At 49.8% G+C, this 15,386-nt stretch overlaps 3 protein-coding genes across 3 annotated transcripts; 2 read left to right on the plus strand and 1 right to left on the minus strand.

Annotated features, from left to right (window-relative positions):
- Positions 1–334: 334 nt before the first annotated feature.
- On the minus strand, positions 335–2,508 carry SEPMUDRAFT_116849 (uncharacterized protein; the record flags this gene model as incomplete). The annotated part of the gene is made up of 5 exons (XM_016901292.1): positions 335–1,320; positions 1,351–1,453; positions 1,612–1,866; positions 2,068–2,114; positions 2,178–2,508. The coding sequence occupies 5 exons, from the start codon at positions 2,506–2,508 to the stop codon at positions 335–337; spliced, it is 1,722 nt and encodes a 573-aa protein (XP_016761958.1).
- Positions 2,509–3,400: 892 nt separating this feature from the next.
- SEPMUDRAFT_133041 (uncharacterized protein) lies at positions 3,401–6,915 on the plus strand. Its single transcript, XM_016902535.1, has 3 exons — positions 3,401–3,674; positions 3,734–3,920; positions 3,977–6,915. Exons 1-3 carry the CDS (start codon positions 3,595–3,597, stop codon positions 6,692–6,694), a joined length of 2,985 nt encoding a protein of 994 aa, XP_016761959.1. The 5' UTR covers positions 3,401–3,594; the 3' UTR covers positions 6,695–6,915.
- A 368-nt stretch (positions 6,916–7,283) lies between these two features.
- On the plus strand, positions 7,284–8,703 carry SEPMUDRAFT_148997 (NAD(P)-binding protein). The gene is made up of 2 exons (XM_016905275.1): positions 7,284–7,613; positions 7,725–8,703. Exons 1-2 carry the CDS (start codon positions 7,391–7,393, stop codon positions 8,588–8,590), a joined length of 1,089 nt encoding a protein of 362 aa, XP_016761960.1. The 5' UTR covers positions 7,284–7,390; the 3' UTR covers positions 8,591–8,703.
- Positions 8,704–15,386: the final 6,683 nt, after the last annotated feature.

Below are 15,386 nucleotides of genomic sequence, written 5' to 3' on the forward strand. Positions count from 1 at the left end.
ATTCATCAGGTTCTTGCCCCGCCGAGCGCCTGAGTAGACAGACGCCTGCCAATGTGTGCAGAGAGTAAAGAAATCAGTAAACTTTTCGCAAGTGCCGGCTATGTTAATCGCATGATATGGAGCTGTGACTGCCCCATTTCCGCAGTAAGTGGGAGTCTCCCTGAAAGACAAAACAAAACGCCCAAGGTCTGTGCTAACATTGAAGCAAGACAAGTCATTCCCATCTTCCCCCCAGCAGCCATTGTGGCTGCTCCATTTTCTCCAAGCGAGCTGCCAGTCTCCCTGAAGAAAGACCAACCCCTGATGAGTAGTCCTGTACCAACATTTCCAAGAACTAAAACATTCCATTCTCATCTTCATCTTCTCCCGCAGCCGCCTCGGCCTCCTTCAACTGCTTTCGCAGCAGCTCAATCTCCTTGCGGCCTTGCTCGACCTTGATCTGGTCGCGAGCGAGCTCACCGGCAAGAGCTTGCTTGCTGGGATTCTTCTCCAAGACTTGCTGCGCAATGCGTTTTTCCAAGTCAATGCGATTGAGCATTCCCAAGGTGCGAGGAATGTTGACGTGCTCGCGGACGACGTGATCGATTTCTTTATCAGCAGGCTTAGCCAGGGGCGCTGGGACGGGAAGTTGCAACTTGGCGCGCTTGAGCGGAGAGTGGTTGTCGTCTTCACCGTCGGAATCTAAAAGGCGCTTGCGAGATGTCAGCTCTGCCTGCAAGTCTTCGATGCTGGACTGAGCGAGGGCTTCTTTGATTTTCTTCTTCTTTTCATCGCGGACGGACTCGCGTGCGCTCTCCGCAATGCCGCCGACCAGACGGTATTCTGTGTGAATGGGGTTGTAAAAGCTCTTGAGGTGATGGTTTGGCTTTGGGAGGGCCGGAAGGTTATGTTTCTTGACGACGGGCTTCGCTCCTGACGGCGCGCCGTGCTTCACCATCATATCTTTCGGGGTATACTGGTTGTGACCGTGAGCGCGACGGTTCGGCTCCTCAATCGAGTCGAGATAAGCGTCCATGCGGCGCTTCTCGCGTGCCACTTCTGAGAGGTCTTCCTCGCTGGGGTCTGGCGCCTTTGGTATTGGACGGTAGTGGATAGGCTCGAATTCGGGACCACCGATGAAGAAGTACGGCTGAATGTGCTTCGCTTTTCCTCCCGGAATAACGGATTCGTACTTGGCTCTACCTTCGGCCTTTGGGTTGACGATAGAAGGACGTCCAACGTGAGCTCGGGCCCGCCGAATGTAGCCAGGAGTAAAGTCGTGCGGCCAGAGCAATGCCATCTGAGGAGCTGGTATGTTGGATTTCAGAACGAGTGCGGCGGCTAATGGCCAAGGTCAGCAACATATTTTACGAGGAATCATCTGTCGGTGGATCATCTGCTTGCCTTGGTCGTCAAGTCTAGTGTACTTGGGAGGAATGTTGCCCATCTTCCAGTCATATGGTCCGATGTCGCTCTGGAGACTGTCAGTACCCGTGACTGGCTTCCTTCGTATACACAGTAATTGATGGCACCGCCGTGGTGGCAGATGGAGATGCAATGAGGGTGCAAATTGCGATATCGAGACGCGGAGATGTATCGGTGGCGCAGAGGAAGGACGAAGCCTGAGCTTACCTGGAACACCTTCCAGCGTTCTTCAAGTGGAGGCATTAACGCGCCGTAGATGTCGCCCTTGCCAGTGTCGACGTTGTCGCCATCGCTCGGTTTCCAGATGGGGAATTTGAGGCCAAGAATGCGAGTGTAGGCGCGCGGAGCTTTGGTGCAGTCAATCAGACTCGGGCCCTCCGAGGCAGCGACCTCGATGCTGGGCACGATGTCTTGGGGTGCTGCTGGCAATCGAACCATCTTTTGGGCAGAAGCAGCGCTTTCCTGTGTGTTGTGGATGTCAGTTTTTTGGGGGAGAGAGAGCGGCGGCGGAACAGAGATTGTTGTGAGGGCGATGGCGGACGCGGAGTGCAGGGCTTGTATCTGTGTGTGTTGGTGCCTGAAAAAGCAGGCCAACAACAACAACGCCAATCACAAAAGCGCGACGCGTTGCCGGATACTTCACACCCTGACGGAAGAGCTTACCTCTGCACGTACAGCACCTTCAAGAGAAAGTGAATCGCCCGGGCGCTCTAAGTCGGTGTTAGCCTTTGGTCGGGAACCTTCAGAACAGGCACTGAGTTGACACGACTTACTGAGAGCCGTCTCGTTGAGCGCTGCATCACCCGAGCTTGATGGCCCAGCTTTTATCGAGCCAACCGCCTCCGGAATCTCGGCGTCCAAGTTTGGGGCTTGCTCTCCAGCTTGCCGTGGCTGGAGGTTTTGTTTTCCAGCCTGCTGGCGGTGAAGCATCTCCCGAAGCTTTTGATCTTGCGCAGCTTGAAAGCGTTTGGCTGGCGTCAGTTCAGCTTGCTCCCGCTCCGACTTCTTCTTCTGCTTTCGTGGCTTCTGTCCTTGAGAACCTTGCATGGAAGGACGTGCGTCCGGATGCACTGTGGTGATGGTCAGACGGTTGAGGTCGGCCATCTTGCTTCAGTCGATCGGCGCCCCTGTAAGTCGAGAATGCCACTTGCGCGAGTGAATCTTGATCTCTACACTTGAGCAGTCACCAGCAAAACCTTGATCGGCTGGTACTTGGTCCACTACGCTTCGCCTCAAAACCTAGCAGGTCGCGGCGTCCAGTGATGAAGCAAATATGCCGAACGTTGATTGTGAGGTGTTGAGTATGCAGATTCGTGAAGTTCTTAGGAAGGAAGAGAAGTGAATAAGTAGGGGTAAGCACTGGGTGCAGCGGAACTTGCCGAAGTGAAGACTGGGCTGCTGAGAAGTGAGGCATTGAGCTGCCACGGACGACCTGAGCGTTTTGCATGCATACCTTAAGTCGATAGCTAGCTATTATCCCGCCATAACCAGCTTTCATGATGGGCGTGAATTTGATTGTGGCAAGGCCAACTACACCGACATGGCTACATGTCATGATCACTGTATATGGCTACCACAAAGCCTCGACCACGCTGTCCTGCCATGTTGTGACAAGCAGAAGAAGACGACTTTACTCATCGCCTGCTTGCAGTCGTAGCAGCGGCATCCTCTTCGATCCGCACCCAGGATAACAGCGATGCGCAATTCCGCAATTGACTGCATACTCATGATAATATCAAAATCACAAAGGTACATGTATGAGTGCGTGAAGGCAGAAGGGACGTCGGCTGGACGGCACGGCTGCTTCCGTAACAGGCGGGTCCCGGTGCCGCACGGCGCACGCACAACCCTCTCTCGGGGTTGTAGCATGCCATGGGATGGCCTCCAATGCTCATATCACGATTATTAATAGGTAACTTGGTACCTGTATACCACGACTCCCGAGTCTCCCGTCTGCATCAGCCCTTGTCGATACACCTTCACAACACCACCGCCACCAGCGAACGCGACACCCTTTTCGAAGCAGCTTCGATCGATCTGTCCTCCCCGACCGTTCCCACACCCACGCACCCTCGAGACACCACCGCCGGCGCCCGCTGTCGGTCTGTTCGGGCTCCCCGTAGCACAGACATCGGAAGATGAGAGATACTTGGCTCGATACTGCACGTGTCCGTCCATGAGACAGTCTTCATGAGTTGGAACCTCCTTGAGCGGTTCATCCAGTCCGAGCACTTCAACCGCGATCCTTCGCTCACTGTCTCGTACCTTGCGTGAGCCGCCAAACTTTTACGCCTACTCGAGGGAGATGCACGCGCTGACGGGAGGGCAGTCGCTACGCCGAGCACGTTGGCATTCACTATGTGCTCTGCTCGAAGTTACGAGGCTTCAGCTATGGGGAGATTGAGTTCTTCCTTCCGCAGCTGTGCCATCTGGTCATCTCCATTGACAATGAGTCGATGGCGCTGGAGGAATTCCTCATAGACCTGTGCGAAGAATCTGTCAATGGCGCGCTCCTGGTAGGTATATACACATGGCACAATACTGGGATCGCTGATGCTGACATAGTCTCGAGACCTTTTGGCTGTTCCAGACGTATCTGCATGACTTATCTAGCCAACCCGCCTCTCATGCTTTCCAGACGTGTCGCCGAGTGTACAACAGAGTCCAGAATATCGTCTTCGGTGGCGGGGAACCTACGCGAAGAGCGAGGATACACGAGAATGTGCTGCCAGTCACCGTTCTGTCGGGCTTAGTATTGGCTGGCGTAGGCCTCCCTGCGCTTCCGCAGCACGTTGGTCCACTTGCCATAGCTCAAGCTAGGAGGCCACGGCCAATGGAAGAAGGTTCTTCTGATATTCCTCCAGCCACGCCTACGCTCAGCAGGAGTGCAACAGTTGGCGGTGGTACCACCAGGCGGACAAGGCCAGGCACTGGAGACGGCCAAGAGGCGCCGCGGCGGAAGACACGAAAACCCGCGGACGTCAAGATCAATGGCAGCCCAGCGTCGGCTTCGACGCCGAACACGCCTGGACTGCCACGAGAGTCGCGGCCTAGTGCCTCGCGGCAGTCATCAGCCGGACACACTTCACGACAATCCCTCGCGATGGCCATGAGTTCGGAAGGCTTTGCTAGCAGTTCCTCACTGCCAGACCGTAGGTCGGAGAGGCGAAAGGTTAGCGCAGGCTTGAGCCTACCTGCTTCGCCGGGGGTGCCACGCCGACTAGGGGAGATCTCTCGACGACATTCGCAGAACTTGCGCCCAGTAACGCCTTCATCAATGTCGCGAGGGCAAAGGGTCCGAGCGCTACGGCAGAACTACTTTCGTAACGAGAGCCAGCTTCTCACCGCGCTCGAAGGTATCTCGAATCGCTTGGTGTCCGTGCCGAAGCCCGCTCGATTGAGTGCGCTGCGTGCTGAGCTAGGGCTCATCGCTCAGGATCTCCCAGCAGAAGTCGACATACCACTCCTTTGCCCTGCAACCCTTGTGGGTGGCTCTGCAAGTCGAAGTCGGCATCATCGCATCGTACGACTTAATCCTGCAGAAGCGACAAGTCTGAACAGCGCTGAGAAAGTTCCGTATCTGCTGATTTTAGAGGTAATCCGAGAGGACTTTGACTTTGATCCGGACAGCCAACAGAATCAAGATCTTCTCGCCAAGATATTATCAGAAAAGGGCAAGCAGAAGCGTAGATTATTCGACACAACAGATGCTGCACGACAGGCGGCCATCATATCGCCACCGGAAGAGGCGACGGTGGACAGTGTGCTGGAACCTATGAGTGGTGATCTTTCGAGCACTGCGCTACTTCAGGACCTGGATGATAAGCCAAGATCGGGTACGAACAGTCCACGCTCAAGAACGGCACCTCCTGGGGCAAGAGATCCTCCACGCCTCTCCAGCGGCGTAAGTACCATCTCAACCCTAGCAAGTGTGTCCACCCCTCGTACTTCAGAAGGTTTGGCAACTGCTCGGCCCAACAGCTCAGATCGAGCATCCCCATTCCGACCTCAGAACGCGACGCAGGCGGATGTTTCTGCTCTGGCCGACCACATGCGCACTGCATCTCAAATGCTTGCACAGCTTGAGTTGAGCGCTGCAAAACGACCAAAAGCCGAAGTGGCAGCCATACGCGCTAAGATCATTGCTAGTATGCAATCGCTGGAAGAGCAGAGCTTTCTGGCAGAGGAACAAACTCCTAACTTTGACACCATCATCGCGAGGACGGGTGCCGTCAGCTCGGACGTAGATGATCTCGCAGCTTCACTGGACGATCCTTCCGACCCGGATCTGGTAAACATAGGGAAAGGTGCTGCGCGCATGGAGAACGATGCCATGACTGGCGGTATTCAACGCACTGGCGACCGCGACGACCCTAGTGCGGCCATGTTCGGTGAGGCCTGGGAGCAGAAGAAGGAGCGAATACGCCGCTCATCGCCATATGGCTGGATAAAGCACTGGGACCTCGTCTCTGTAATTGTGAAGACGGGTGCAGACTTGCGGCAAGAAGCATTTGCCTGTCAGCTGATCGCCGTTTGCGACAGAATCTTTGCTGAACACAAAGTCAACGTATGGGTGAAAAATATGCGGATCCTGGTCATCGGCGAGACATCAGGCCTCATTGAAACAATCACAAACGCCGTATCGTTGCACTCCATCAAGCGTTCGCTCACGATTGCAAGCATAGCAGCCGGTACCAATCCGAGGAAGCGAATTGCCACCTTGCAAGATCATTACACCAAGACCTTCGGAAGTCCAGACTCGCCGGCACATGTAAAAGCAATCGACTGCTTCATCCGCAGCCTAGCGGCGTACAGCATCATCAGTTACATCCTCCAGCTCAAGGACCGTCACAATGGGAATATTCTGATCGACGCCGAGGGACACGTTGTACATATAGACTTTGGCTTCATGCTGTCGAATTCTCCTGGGAACATGGGATTCGAAGCTGCGCCTTTCAAGCTGACTCTTGAATACGTAGAGTTACTCGGTGGGCCCGAGAGTGAGCCTTTTGGACGCTTCAAGGAGCTGATGAAGGATGCTTTTCAAGCCTTGCGCCGAGAAGCGGAACGATTAATAACCTTGGTCGAGCTCATGGGTCGTGAAAGTAAGATGCCCTGTTATGGGGGCGGCTTGGTCAATGTTGTTAGTGCATTGCGTGCACGTTTCGTGCTTGAGAAGAGCAAAGAGGAAGCTCGGGATTGGGTGGAGGATCTTGTGAACAAGAGCATTGGGAGCTACTACACCAGACTCTACGATACGTTCCAGTACAGGACCCAAGGCATCTACTAGATGGCAGATTGAACGGAGGTTGCAACAGGTATGAATGTACGGCAGAAGCATAGTGGGAAGAGGAAAAGTGTCGGGTGATGTTATATTCCGAAAACATGTTTTCAATCTTTCCCCTCCTTGAGCTTTTTGGTTATCGGATTTGGACGAATCGATAACCACGCCATGATGGATGAATAGCCTGCTATCTACGCTGCTTCGACTATATCTTAGTGCGAAGCCAGAAAGATCCTTCAACAGTAATGCAGTATGAGTTCTTTTCAATTCCATTTCCATTGATGATAAGAGCAAGCAGCGAAAAGACCAAAAACAAGACTCGGCTGAACCTTGGACCTAATCTGCTTGATATTCGGTGTTTCTTGTCCTCTTACAAAGCTCGATGTATCCAACCAAAAGAAGAAGAAGGCATTATTCAGCTGACGTGATGATGGTTTCTAGAAAAGTCCCCCGCCGCGACTGGAGCGGAACGGAGAAAAAAATGTGGTTCTGGACGCGGAATCGACGTCACTTTTCAATAAAGACTGGGGAGACATTGATATATGAATTGGAGGTGTCACGCATCAGTGTACAACAACAAACAGTAACATACAACAAGACACACTACCTGGCCTACCTTTTTTTCAACCTTTGACCTCTACTCTTGATTGAGTGGGTACCGATTAATACCAATTGAAGAGAACAGACAACCAGTCGATCAAAATGACGAAGATTTTTATGACGGGATCAACAGGCTACATTGGCGGCGATGCCATGTATGCCATCGCGACAGCTCACCCCGAGTACGAAATCACGGCTCTCGTGCGAAATAGCGACAAAGGCGCTAAAGTGGCTGCCAAATTCCCGAACGTGAAGCTCGTGTATGGAGATTTGGACAGTGTGGATGTTCTCGAGCGAGAGTCGCGGGCTGCGGATATTGTTTGTCGTAAGTGACCTCCACACACACTCTCTCTCCCTCTCCCTTTTTTCTGTTGGCACAGGATCAATTGAAGAGATGATGGACTTCTTGCTCACCATATTTTTTTTCCTTTCGCAGACTGGGCACATGCCGACCACGAACCTTCCGCCCAAGCCATCATCAAAGGCCTTGCCAGCCACGAGCCCTCGAAACCAGGATTCTTGATCCACACCAGTGGAACGGGGATTCTCATGTGGCAGGATACGGCCGAGGCCCAAACGAATGGCTATGGCAAGAACTTTCGCGAGAAAATCTACGATGATCTCGAGAATGTGGGAGAAGTGACTTCGCTGCCCGATGAGGCTTCGCACCGCAATGTCGACAAAATTGTGCTTGCTGCTGCGAAAGACCTGGCGGATCGTCTCAAGACGGCGATTGTGTGTCCTCCGACGATTTATGGTCCGGGACGAGGACCGGATAATCAGCGCTCGCTGCAGGTTCCGGAACTCATCAGATGTTCGTTGGAGCAGGGACAAGCTATCAAGGTCAACGAGGGCAAGACATATTGGTGCGATGTACACATTCATGATCTCTCAGCGTTGTTCCTCAAGCTGGTGGAGGAAGCAGCAGCGGGTGGTTCGACAAAGGAGTGGCCCGGGAAGCCAGCGACATGGGGACCAGAAGGTTACTACTTTTGCGAGAATGGTGAACATGTCTGGGGTGAAGTGTCGCAGTGGATTGCAGATGAGGCGAAGAAGGAGAAGTTGATCGAGAGCAGTGAGGTCAAGTCGGTCACAGCAGACGAGGCAGAAGCACTGGCGCAGTACGGCAATCTGCTATGGGGCGCCAATTCGAGGTCTCGAGCAAAGCGCGCCAAGGTGCTGTTCGGTTGGAAGCCCGAGGGTTGCAGCCTGAAGGAGGACATTCCGAGAGCGGTCGCAGTGGAGGCGTCGAGACTGAAGATCAAGCCCGGTCATGCTGCTGTCGCTGCTGGCGACAAATGAATTCTGTAGTGGGGATCATAATATAAGGTATCGGTACATGTAGATATGCCCCCTCTCGCCACGATGCTACTGCAGCTTTGTGTGAGACGAAACATTGCGATGCCTAGTTTGAGCGTTTGTCAGATCTTGAGTCGGAGGTTCTTGTTCCTTGATGTGGTTAAGGTACACGTACATGTCGGCCTAGGCCCTTCCACCAACACCCGCGTCGAGCTTCTTCCGTTTCGTGTGAAGTCTGCATCTGCTTCACACCACTACGACCATCTCGCGTCGTTCTGATGAGTGCCGTGCATGTCCGCATTCGAAGCTACATGTACACTAAGGTATGTACATTAGCAACAGTAAGGTATCTAGGTGAGTCTGGGGCCCCATGAGTAAGTCCATCTCCACTCTCTGCACTCTGCACATGCTTAACCACCGAACAAGCCTTGTGATCGTCGTTGTCACGCTGCACTCTTTCTGCCACCAACCACTCAACGGCGGTATCTCAACATACACAATATCAGAGCGCTGCATGAGCCCTGGATGCACTCTACTGGTCTGATTGCTCGTGACTTGGCCGCGTTTCCCAGACATCCCCTTGCGTCGAAGCTCGATCTGCTGCCACCAGCCAGCGCATGCGAGAGAGAGGTCAAGGCGTCAAGCCGAATTAATATTTTGTGTTGACTGTAGATCAAGTCCACAGTCAGCGTGGCACCACGTTGTGTTTGCTGCGTGTTAGATATTAGCGTTGTGCTCCGAACTCATGCTATCCCTTGCTTGCGTCGCAACTTTTTTTTTGTGGCTTGGACTCTCTTGTCGTGATTCCACGCTGTCGGGAGTTAATATCGCCGCTGCCGATTTTGAGTTTGTCGCTCAGCGACCTAAAGTTTCTTGGTAGTGGTTGGCCGCAGCGATGTGGAAGCTTGGTATGCGTAGCGATGAGTATACCTTACGCTGGCGGAAGCTACGACATCAGGTCTGCTTGCGCCATGATGGAACAAAGCGATATCTTCCATCGTGTGTCAGTTGAATGCTGTTCGCCATGAGCCACGCTCGAGCAGCAAGAATTGATGGTTCTTGCAACGTGTAGCATGCGGTGTTTCGGAAGCCGCATCTAGACGAATCTGACTTCCAGGAGCGTAGTGCGACAAGGTCGAAAGCGGTTTGTGATACCGGTGCCACGACTAGCAGTACCTTGCATATATCAGTGGAGGCCTGCGCCGCGATGTTCTCACCACACTGAACTCCTTCACCGCAATAGTGGTTGGTGGTGCCGGTAAAAGGCTTCCCTGTACAGCACAGCAGGTAGATGTACCCGCAGCTGTTCTTTGTGTTGAATATGAGCTCGTCGATCTGTGTCGCGAGCTCGGCAGGCCGGGTGAGAGTTGAGCCATAGAATACAGCTGCTATCTCCATCCCACCGTGCACTGCAGCTCACGATGGCGCTACCTATATGGCTGCTGACGCTGACTGCGTTGTGACGATGGCCCGATCAGGCCGCCCGTCCTGCCCTGCACTCGGGATGAGATGGGTGACTGGCCGATACCTGTACCTCTCACGAGATGATAATGGAAGCCTCGTATGTGACGAGCTCGCGTGAGCCAGGAGGTAGGTGGTGGGTAGAGCTCGAAGTGGCACGGTGCGGTAGGAACAGTGATGTCCAAACTCTAAAATAAGTAATTAGTAATTACTTTTACTTTTACTTTTACTAATATAGGTCATAAGTAAAATACGTTACTAATACTAATTACTAACGGAAGGTCGTAAGTAAAAGTAAAAGTAAAAGTAAAAAGTAATACTAATTAGTAAATACATTTACTAATTAGTAACGTAAGTAGTATAGTATAGTATAGTATAGTATAGTATAGTATAGTATAGTATAGTATAGTATAGTATAGTATAGTATAGTTTCTATACTTCTTTATATTATTTATATTTATACTTATACTACTAGGTATTTAAAGAGGTAAAGGCTTTAGAGGGAATTATATATAGCGGGAGTAAAAATTCTAAATAGTAGGACTTAGGAGGCTAAATTTGCCTAAGGCATATTATACGTACTATACCTACCTACTTTTCGAAGAACTAAGACAAGATAAGGTCTCTAGGCAATTAAGAGATTGTAATAGCTAGGCCTAGAGGCATATAGCCCTAGAGGGCGGTTAGGTATTTAAGCCTAAGGTACGTTAGCCTAAGGTAGGACGGGCTATAGAAGTAGTATAATCCGAGTCGTCGGGCGATCGGCTATCGGGCGACTGCCCGCGCGGTATAGCGCCTATATATACTTAGCGCAGAGGTATATTATACGACGCCGCTCTCTCCTTTCCGAAGGACAAGAATTAGTTTATTCCTTTTCCTACGTAGTAGGAAGGACGCTCTATATATTACTATATATACCCTACTCTTATATTTCTAATTCTTCTATCCTTCTAAAGGGTAGTAATCTATAGAGGTCCGATAGCCCTACGATAGTAACGCGACCGCGCCGTAGCTATAGCGTAGGCAGGCTACGTTATCGGCGAAGTAGACGAGGATGCCTAACCTTCCGAGGAGACGGTATTAGGCCCTATAAATACCTAGGCAGACGGGAACCTAGAGGAGACTCCTTTCGAGGAGGCTCCTATCTAGCCGGAGGCCTACGTAGTCGACCCGTATACTAGATATATACAGCTCGAGGAGGCAAATTAGCGTCTCTATATAGAGTTAGAAGTTCAGGCCTTCGAGAGGGAGAACTAACGTCTATAGGAGCAAATTTAGGGCCGAGTACTAACTCTAGCCGTTATAGTTACTATAGACGACGACGATACCGAGCCCGATCTTCTCGACGGACTCGAGGAAGACCTTAGGTCGACGGACCTACGTAACGTACGCAGGCGGGCTACGAACCCGTTGCGTACCTACTCTCTATATAGGGGCCCTAAGATTCGAGAACCTAAGCCGTTTAAAGAAGACACCGATAAGGAATATCGTAACTTTATTAGGTACCTCGAGGTCGTATTCCTTAGCGCCCTCCGAGAATATCGAACCGACTAAGACAAGGTCCTATATAGTATTATATAGCTTGTAGGCGAAGCGTAGGAGACGTAGTACGACGAGTATTCCGACGTAATCCCCGAGGACTATACTTAGGAGGAATTTAAGGAATAGCTCTATAATACTGTTAGCGATTAGTCGAACTATTAGATCGGCGTAATAATCGAGTATAAAAGGGTATATTAAGGCCCGGACTAGAGCGTCCGTTATTTTGTAGCGTAGCTTAGTTATTTAGAAGCCTAGTTTAACTATACGTAAGCGTAGCTAATACGCTACTTCCTCGTAAAGTTAAAGCCGTCGCTACGTAGGGACATCGTTAAGGGATATACTATCCCTAATACGCGAGTAGAGCTCGTAAACCTAGTAAGGCGCCTAGAATAAGTAGACAACGCCCTAGTAGTCCGTACTAAGGACGAGCCCTATCGGCGCGACTATAGCGTATAGGGCAAACGCAAGCGTACCGAGAGCGACGTACTACGAAACTACGATCGATAGGATCGTAGTAAGAGTAGGGTCCTATACGACGGGCGTACCTTATCGACTATAACGCTGTCGACGGTATATAGGTATAAGAACCTAGAGTATTACTCCTATAAGAAGAAGGGATATATCGCGACCAACTCTATATACCCTAACTATATAAGCTACGATAAGGCGAATACAGTTCGTAGAGTTACTATATCTAAAGAGCAAGCGTCGAAAAAAGAGAAGGTATTAGAGGAGAGTCGTAATCTCTAGATACTAATCTTAACGGCAATATACCTTTGCCTATCTAGGTATACTATACTCGTATCCTCGAAGGACAAGTCGAGACGTATAAGGGGCGTACCCCTACTACTATACTACTCGACGATACCGCTAATATTAATATAGTATCGCGTAGCTTCGTACTGAAGTATAACCTCGCGGTCTATAGGAATATACTCCTACTGCCGGCGAGCTCGTTTATAGGCTAGTTAGGCTACTACTATAGAGCGTACTATATCCGTATAACCCTCGTAGACTCTATAGGTAACGAGCGTACGATAGGCGGCTTGTTTTATACCTACGATACGCCGGAACCTAATCTTATCCTAGGGCGGCCGTAGCGCTATACCTAGCAAGTAGTAGTAGATAGTACTACCGACGAATAGCGCTACGGTAGCGAGCACTTATACATTAAGGTCCGAGAGGTACCGGATTTCTTTAAGGACCTAAAGAACTCGTCCTACGTATACGTAGTAATAGTACGTAGGACAGATATAGGGTTAGAGCTTATAGAGTTACCGATAGAATATCGGGACTACTACGACGTCTTGTTTCCTATAGACGAATAGTATAGCAAACTAGTAGACGGCGTAGAGTATACGATCGACCTACGGCTAGGTACCGTTCTACCGTTTCGACCGTTGTACTACTAGTCCGGCGCTAAACTTAAGCATCTATACAAATACATTACTAACGTACTAGAATACGACTAGATTAAGACTAGTATAAGTAAAGCAGGCGCGCCGGTACTATTTGTACTAAAGAAGGATAGTTTACTACGACTATACGTAGACTATCGTAGCCTAAACGAAATTATAGTAAAAAACCGGTACCCCCTACCCCTTATAGGCGAAACGCTAGATAGGCTTATAGGAGCCGAATAGTTTACGTACCTAGACTTAGCCGATGCCTACTACCGTATTAAGATTAAGGAAAGCGACCGCTAGAAGACTACGTTCCGTACGCGCTATAGTTACTTCTAGTATAAGGTTATACCTTTCGGTCTAACTAACGCTCCGGCGACGTTCTAGGCGTATATAGGCCTCGTTATAGGTTGGGTTAGGTATGGGTTAGGTACAACCCAACGTTAATACCCAACCCCGCAAATAAGGTAGGTACCTAGCTTATAAGCTAGGTACAACCTAACGGAAAAAACCCAATAGGTATACCCAATAGGTATTGCGATGGGTATTACGTAAAACCTCTTCTAGATATAGAATAAACATAGTAAGCGCTTCTGGAACAGTAATAAGCCTCGTATATACCGTACTGCCTGAACTCGCTAACAATAGCTGCCGACTATGCCTGCCGACTACGAGAATTAGGAAAAAGCAAATTAATTCAGGAGTTTACAGTAAGTACTTCGACATCTCCTTCTATAGCTAATAATACCTGCCGACTATACCTGCCGACTACGAAAATTAGAAAAACCAAATCACTTCAGATCTTAGGCTTATAGTAAATGCTTCAACATCTCCTTCTCTAGCCTAGCTAGAACGCGCATCCAGTGTTTAAACCGACTTTCGGTTACTATATGCTGCTGCCTTACTCTCTAGGCCTTACGTATCTCTATTCTTCGCTAGGCCGCTTAGAAAGCCGGCTCTGTCCTTATTAATAATAGGGTCCTTAAACAAGTAGCTCTAAGGATAAAGCAAGCTGAAATTTCTATCTCCAGTCTGTCTCGTTCGGTAATAGGCTCTTCTACAAGTATACTTAGTATCTTATCGATACTTCCCCTAGCTACGAATTCTTACGTACCCCGATTATTCGCTTAATCCATAGCCACCGTATACGCTGCCCTTGCTATATCCTCTAATTCTGTCATCTCCTCGTCAAACTCCTACTACGACTCCTCTTCTTTATCCTCTCTCTCTATATCTGGTCGACTCTCCTAGAGAGAATTAGGACCCGTCTCCTCCAAATCTAGATGATCGAAAGGATTGTAGTCTTAGCTAAGCGAGATATCTTAATCCTAGGTACCTATATCCTCGTCGCTATACTGAAAATCTGCTTAACTAAGCGGTATACCTAGTTGCCTAAAAGGAAAATCTGAATTCTCGGAAGCTATCTCCTCGTCTTCTTCTTCTTAGGCATTAACATAATCGAGGAGAGCCTAGAGATATTTATCCTCTATCGTTAGGGGTACCGTATTATCGTCCTAAGCATTCTCCTTATTAGCTAGAGGATAACCAGTTTGAACGCTAGGATTAGTATCTAGATCGTATTCCGAGCTCTTATTACCGCTCGAAATCACGATAGTCGCCTGCTTCTTACTGTCTGAATCGTTTAAACCCCTATTATCCTAATCGGCGCTAGGAGGATCTTGATCGTTCCCGTCTGTCTAGCTACCAGTATCTGTATTATCCTAATCGGTACTAGGAGGATCTTGATTGTTCCCGTCTATCTAGCTACTAGTGTCGCTATTATCCTAATCGGTGCTAGGAGGATCTTGATTGTTCCCGTCTATCTAGCTACCGGTGTCGCTATTATCCTAATCGGTACTAGGAGGATCTTGATTGTTCCCGTCTGTCTAGCTACCGGTGTCGCTATTATCCTAATCGGTGCTAGGAGGATCTTGATTGTTGGCGTCTGTCTAGCTACTAGTACCGGTTTAAGTACCCGTTTGAGCGCTAGGGTTATCGGGATTATCTGAGCTCTCGTCTTCGCTTAAGGACGCGGGAGTCTTCTTTCTCTTCTTCGCAGTCGGCTTCTTTAGAGTTAGCTTCGATTTCGTCTTCTTCGTCTTTAATCGAGGCTTATATATCGTACTCGGGTTAACTAGGCCAGAGCTATAGAGAGCAACTACGTAATTGTCTGGCCAGATATTCTACTCCTTTAGCAGCCTACGAAGACATTCGAGATCTTTCGCTATTACTATAACTTACTTATAGTAGATAGCGAGAAGATTAGCTAACGAAAAGACTTTCGTTACTATACTCTCGCACTGTTCCTAGAGGATGCCGAGTACGCTCGCTTAGATCCGTATAGGGAGGTAGTCTTCGGTAAAAAGGATAATAGCATCCCTAACGATACGTAC

The sequence above is a fragment of the Sphaerulina musiva genome, assembly GCF_000320565.1.
Source record: "Sphaerulina musiva SO2202 unplaced genomic scaffold SEPMUscaffold_4, whole genome shotgun sequence".
Lineage (NCBI taxonomy): Eukaryota > Fungi > Ascomycota > Dothideomycetes > Mycosphaerellales > Mycosphaerellaceae > Sphaerulina > Sphaerulina musiva.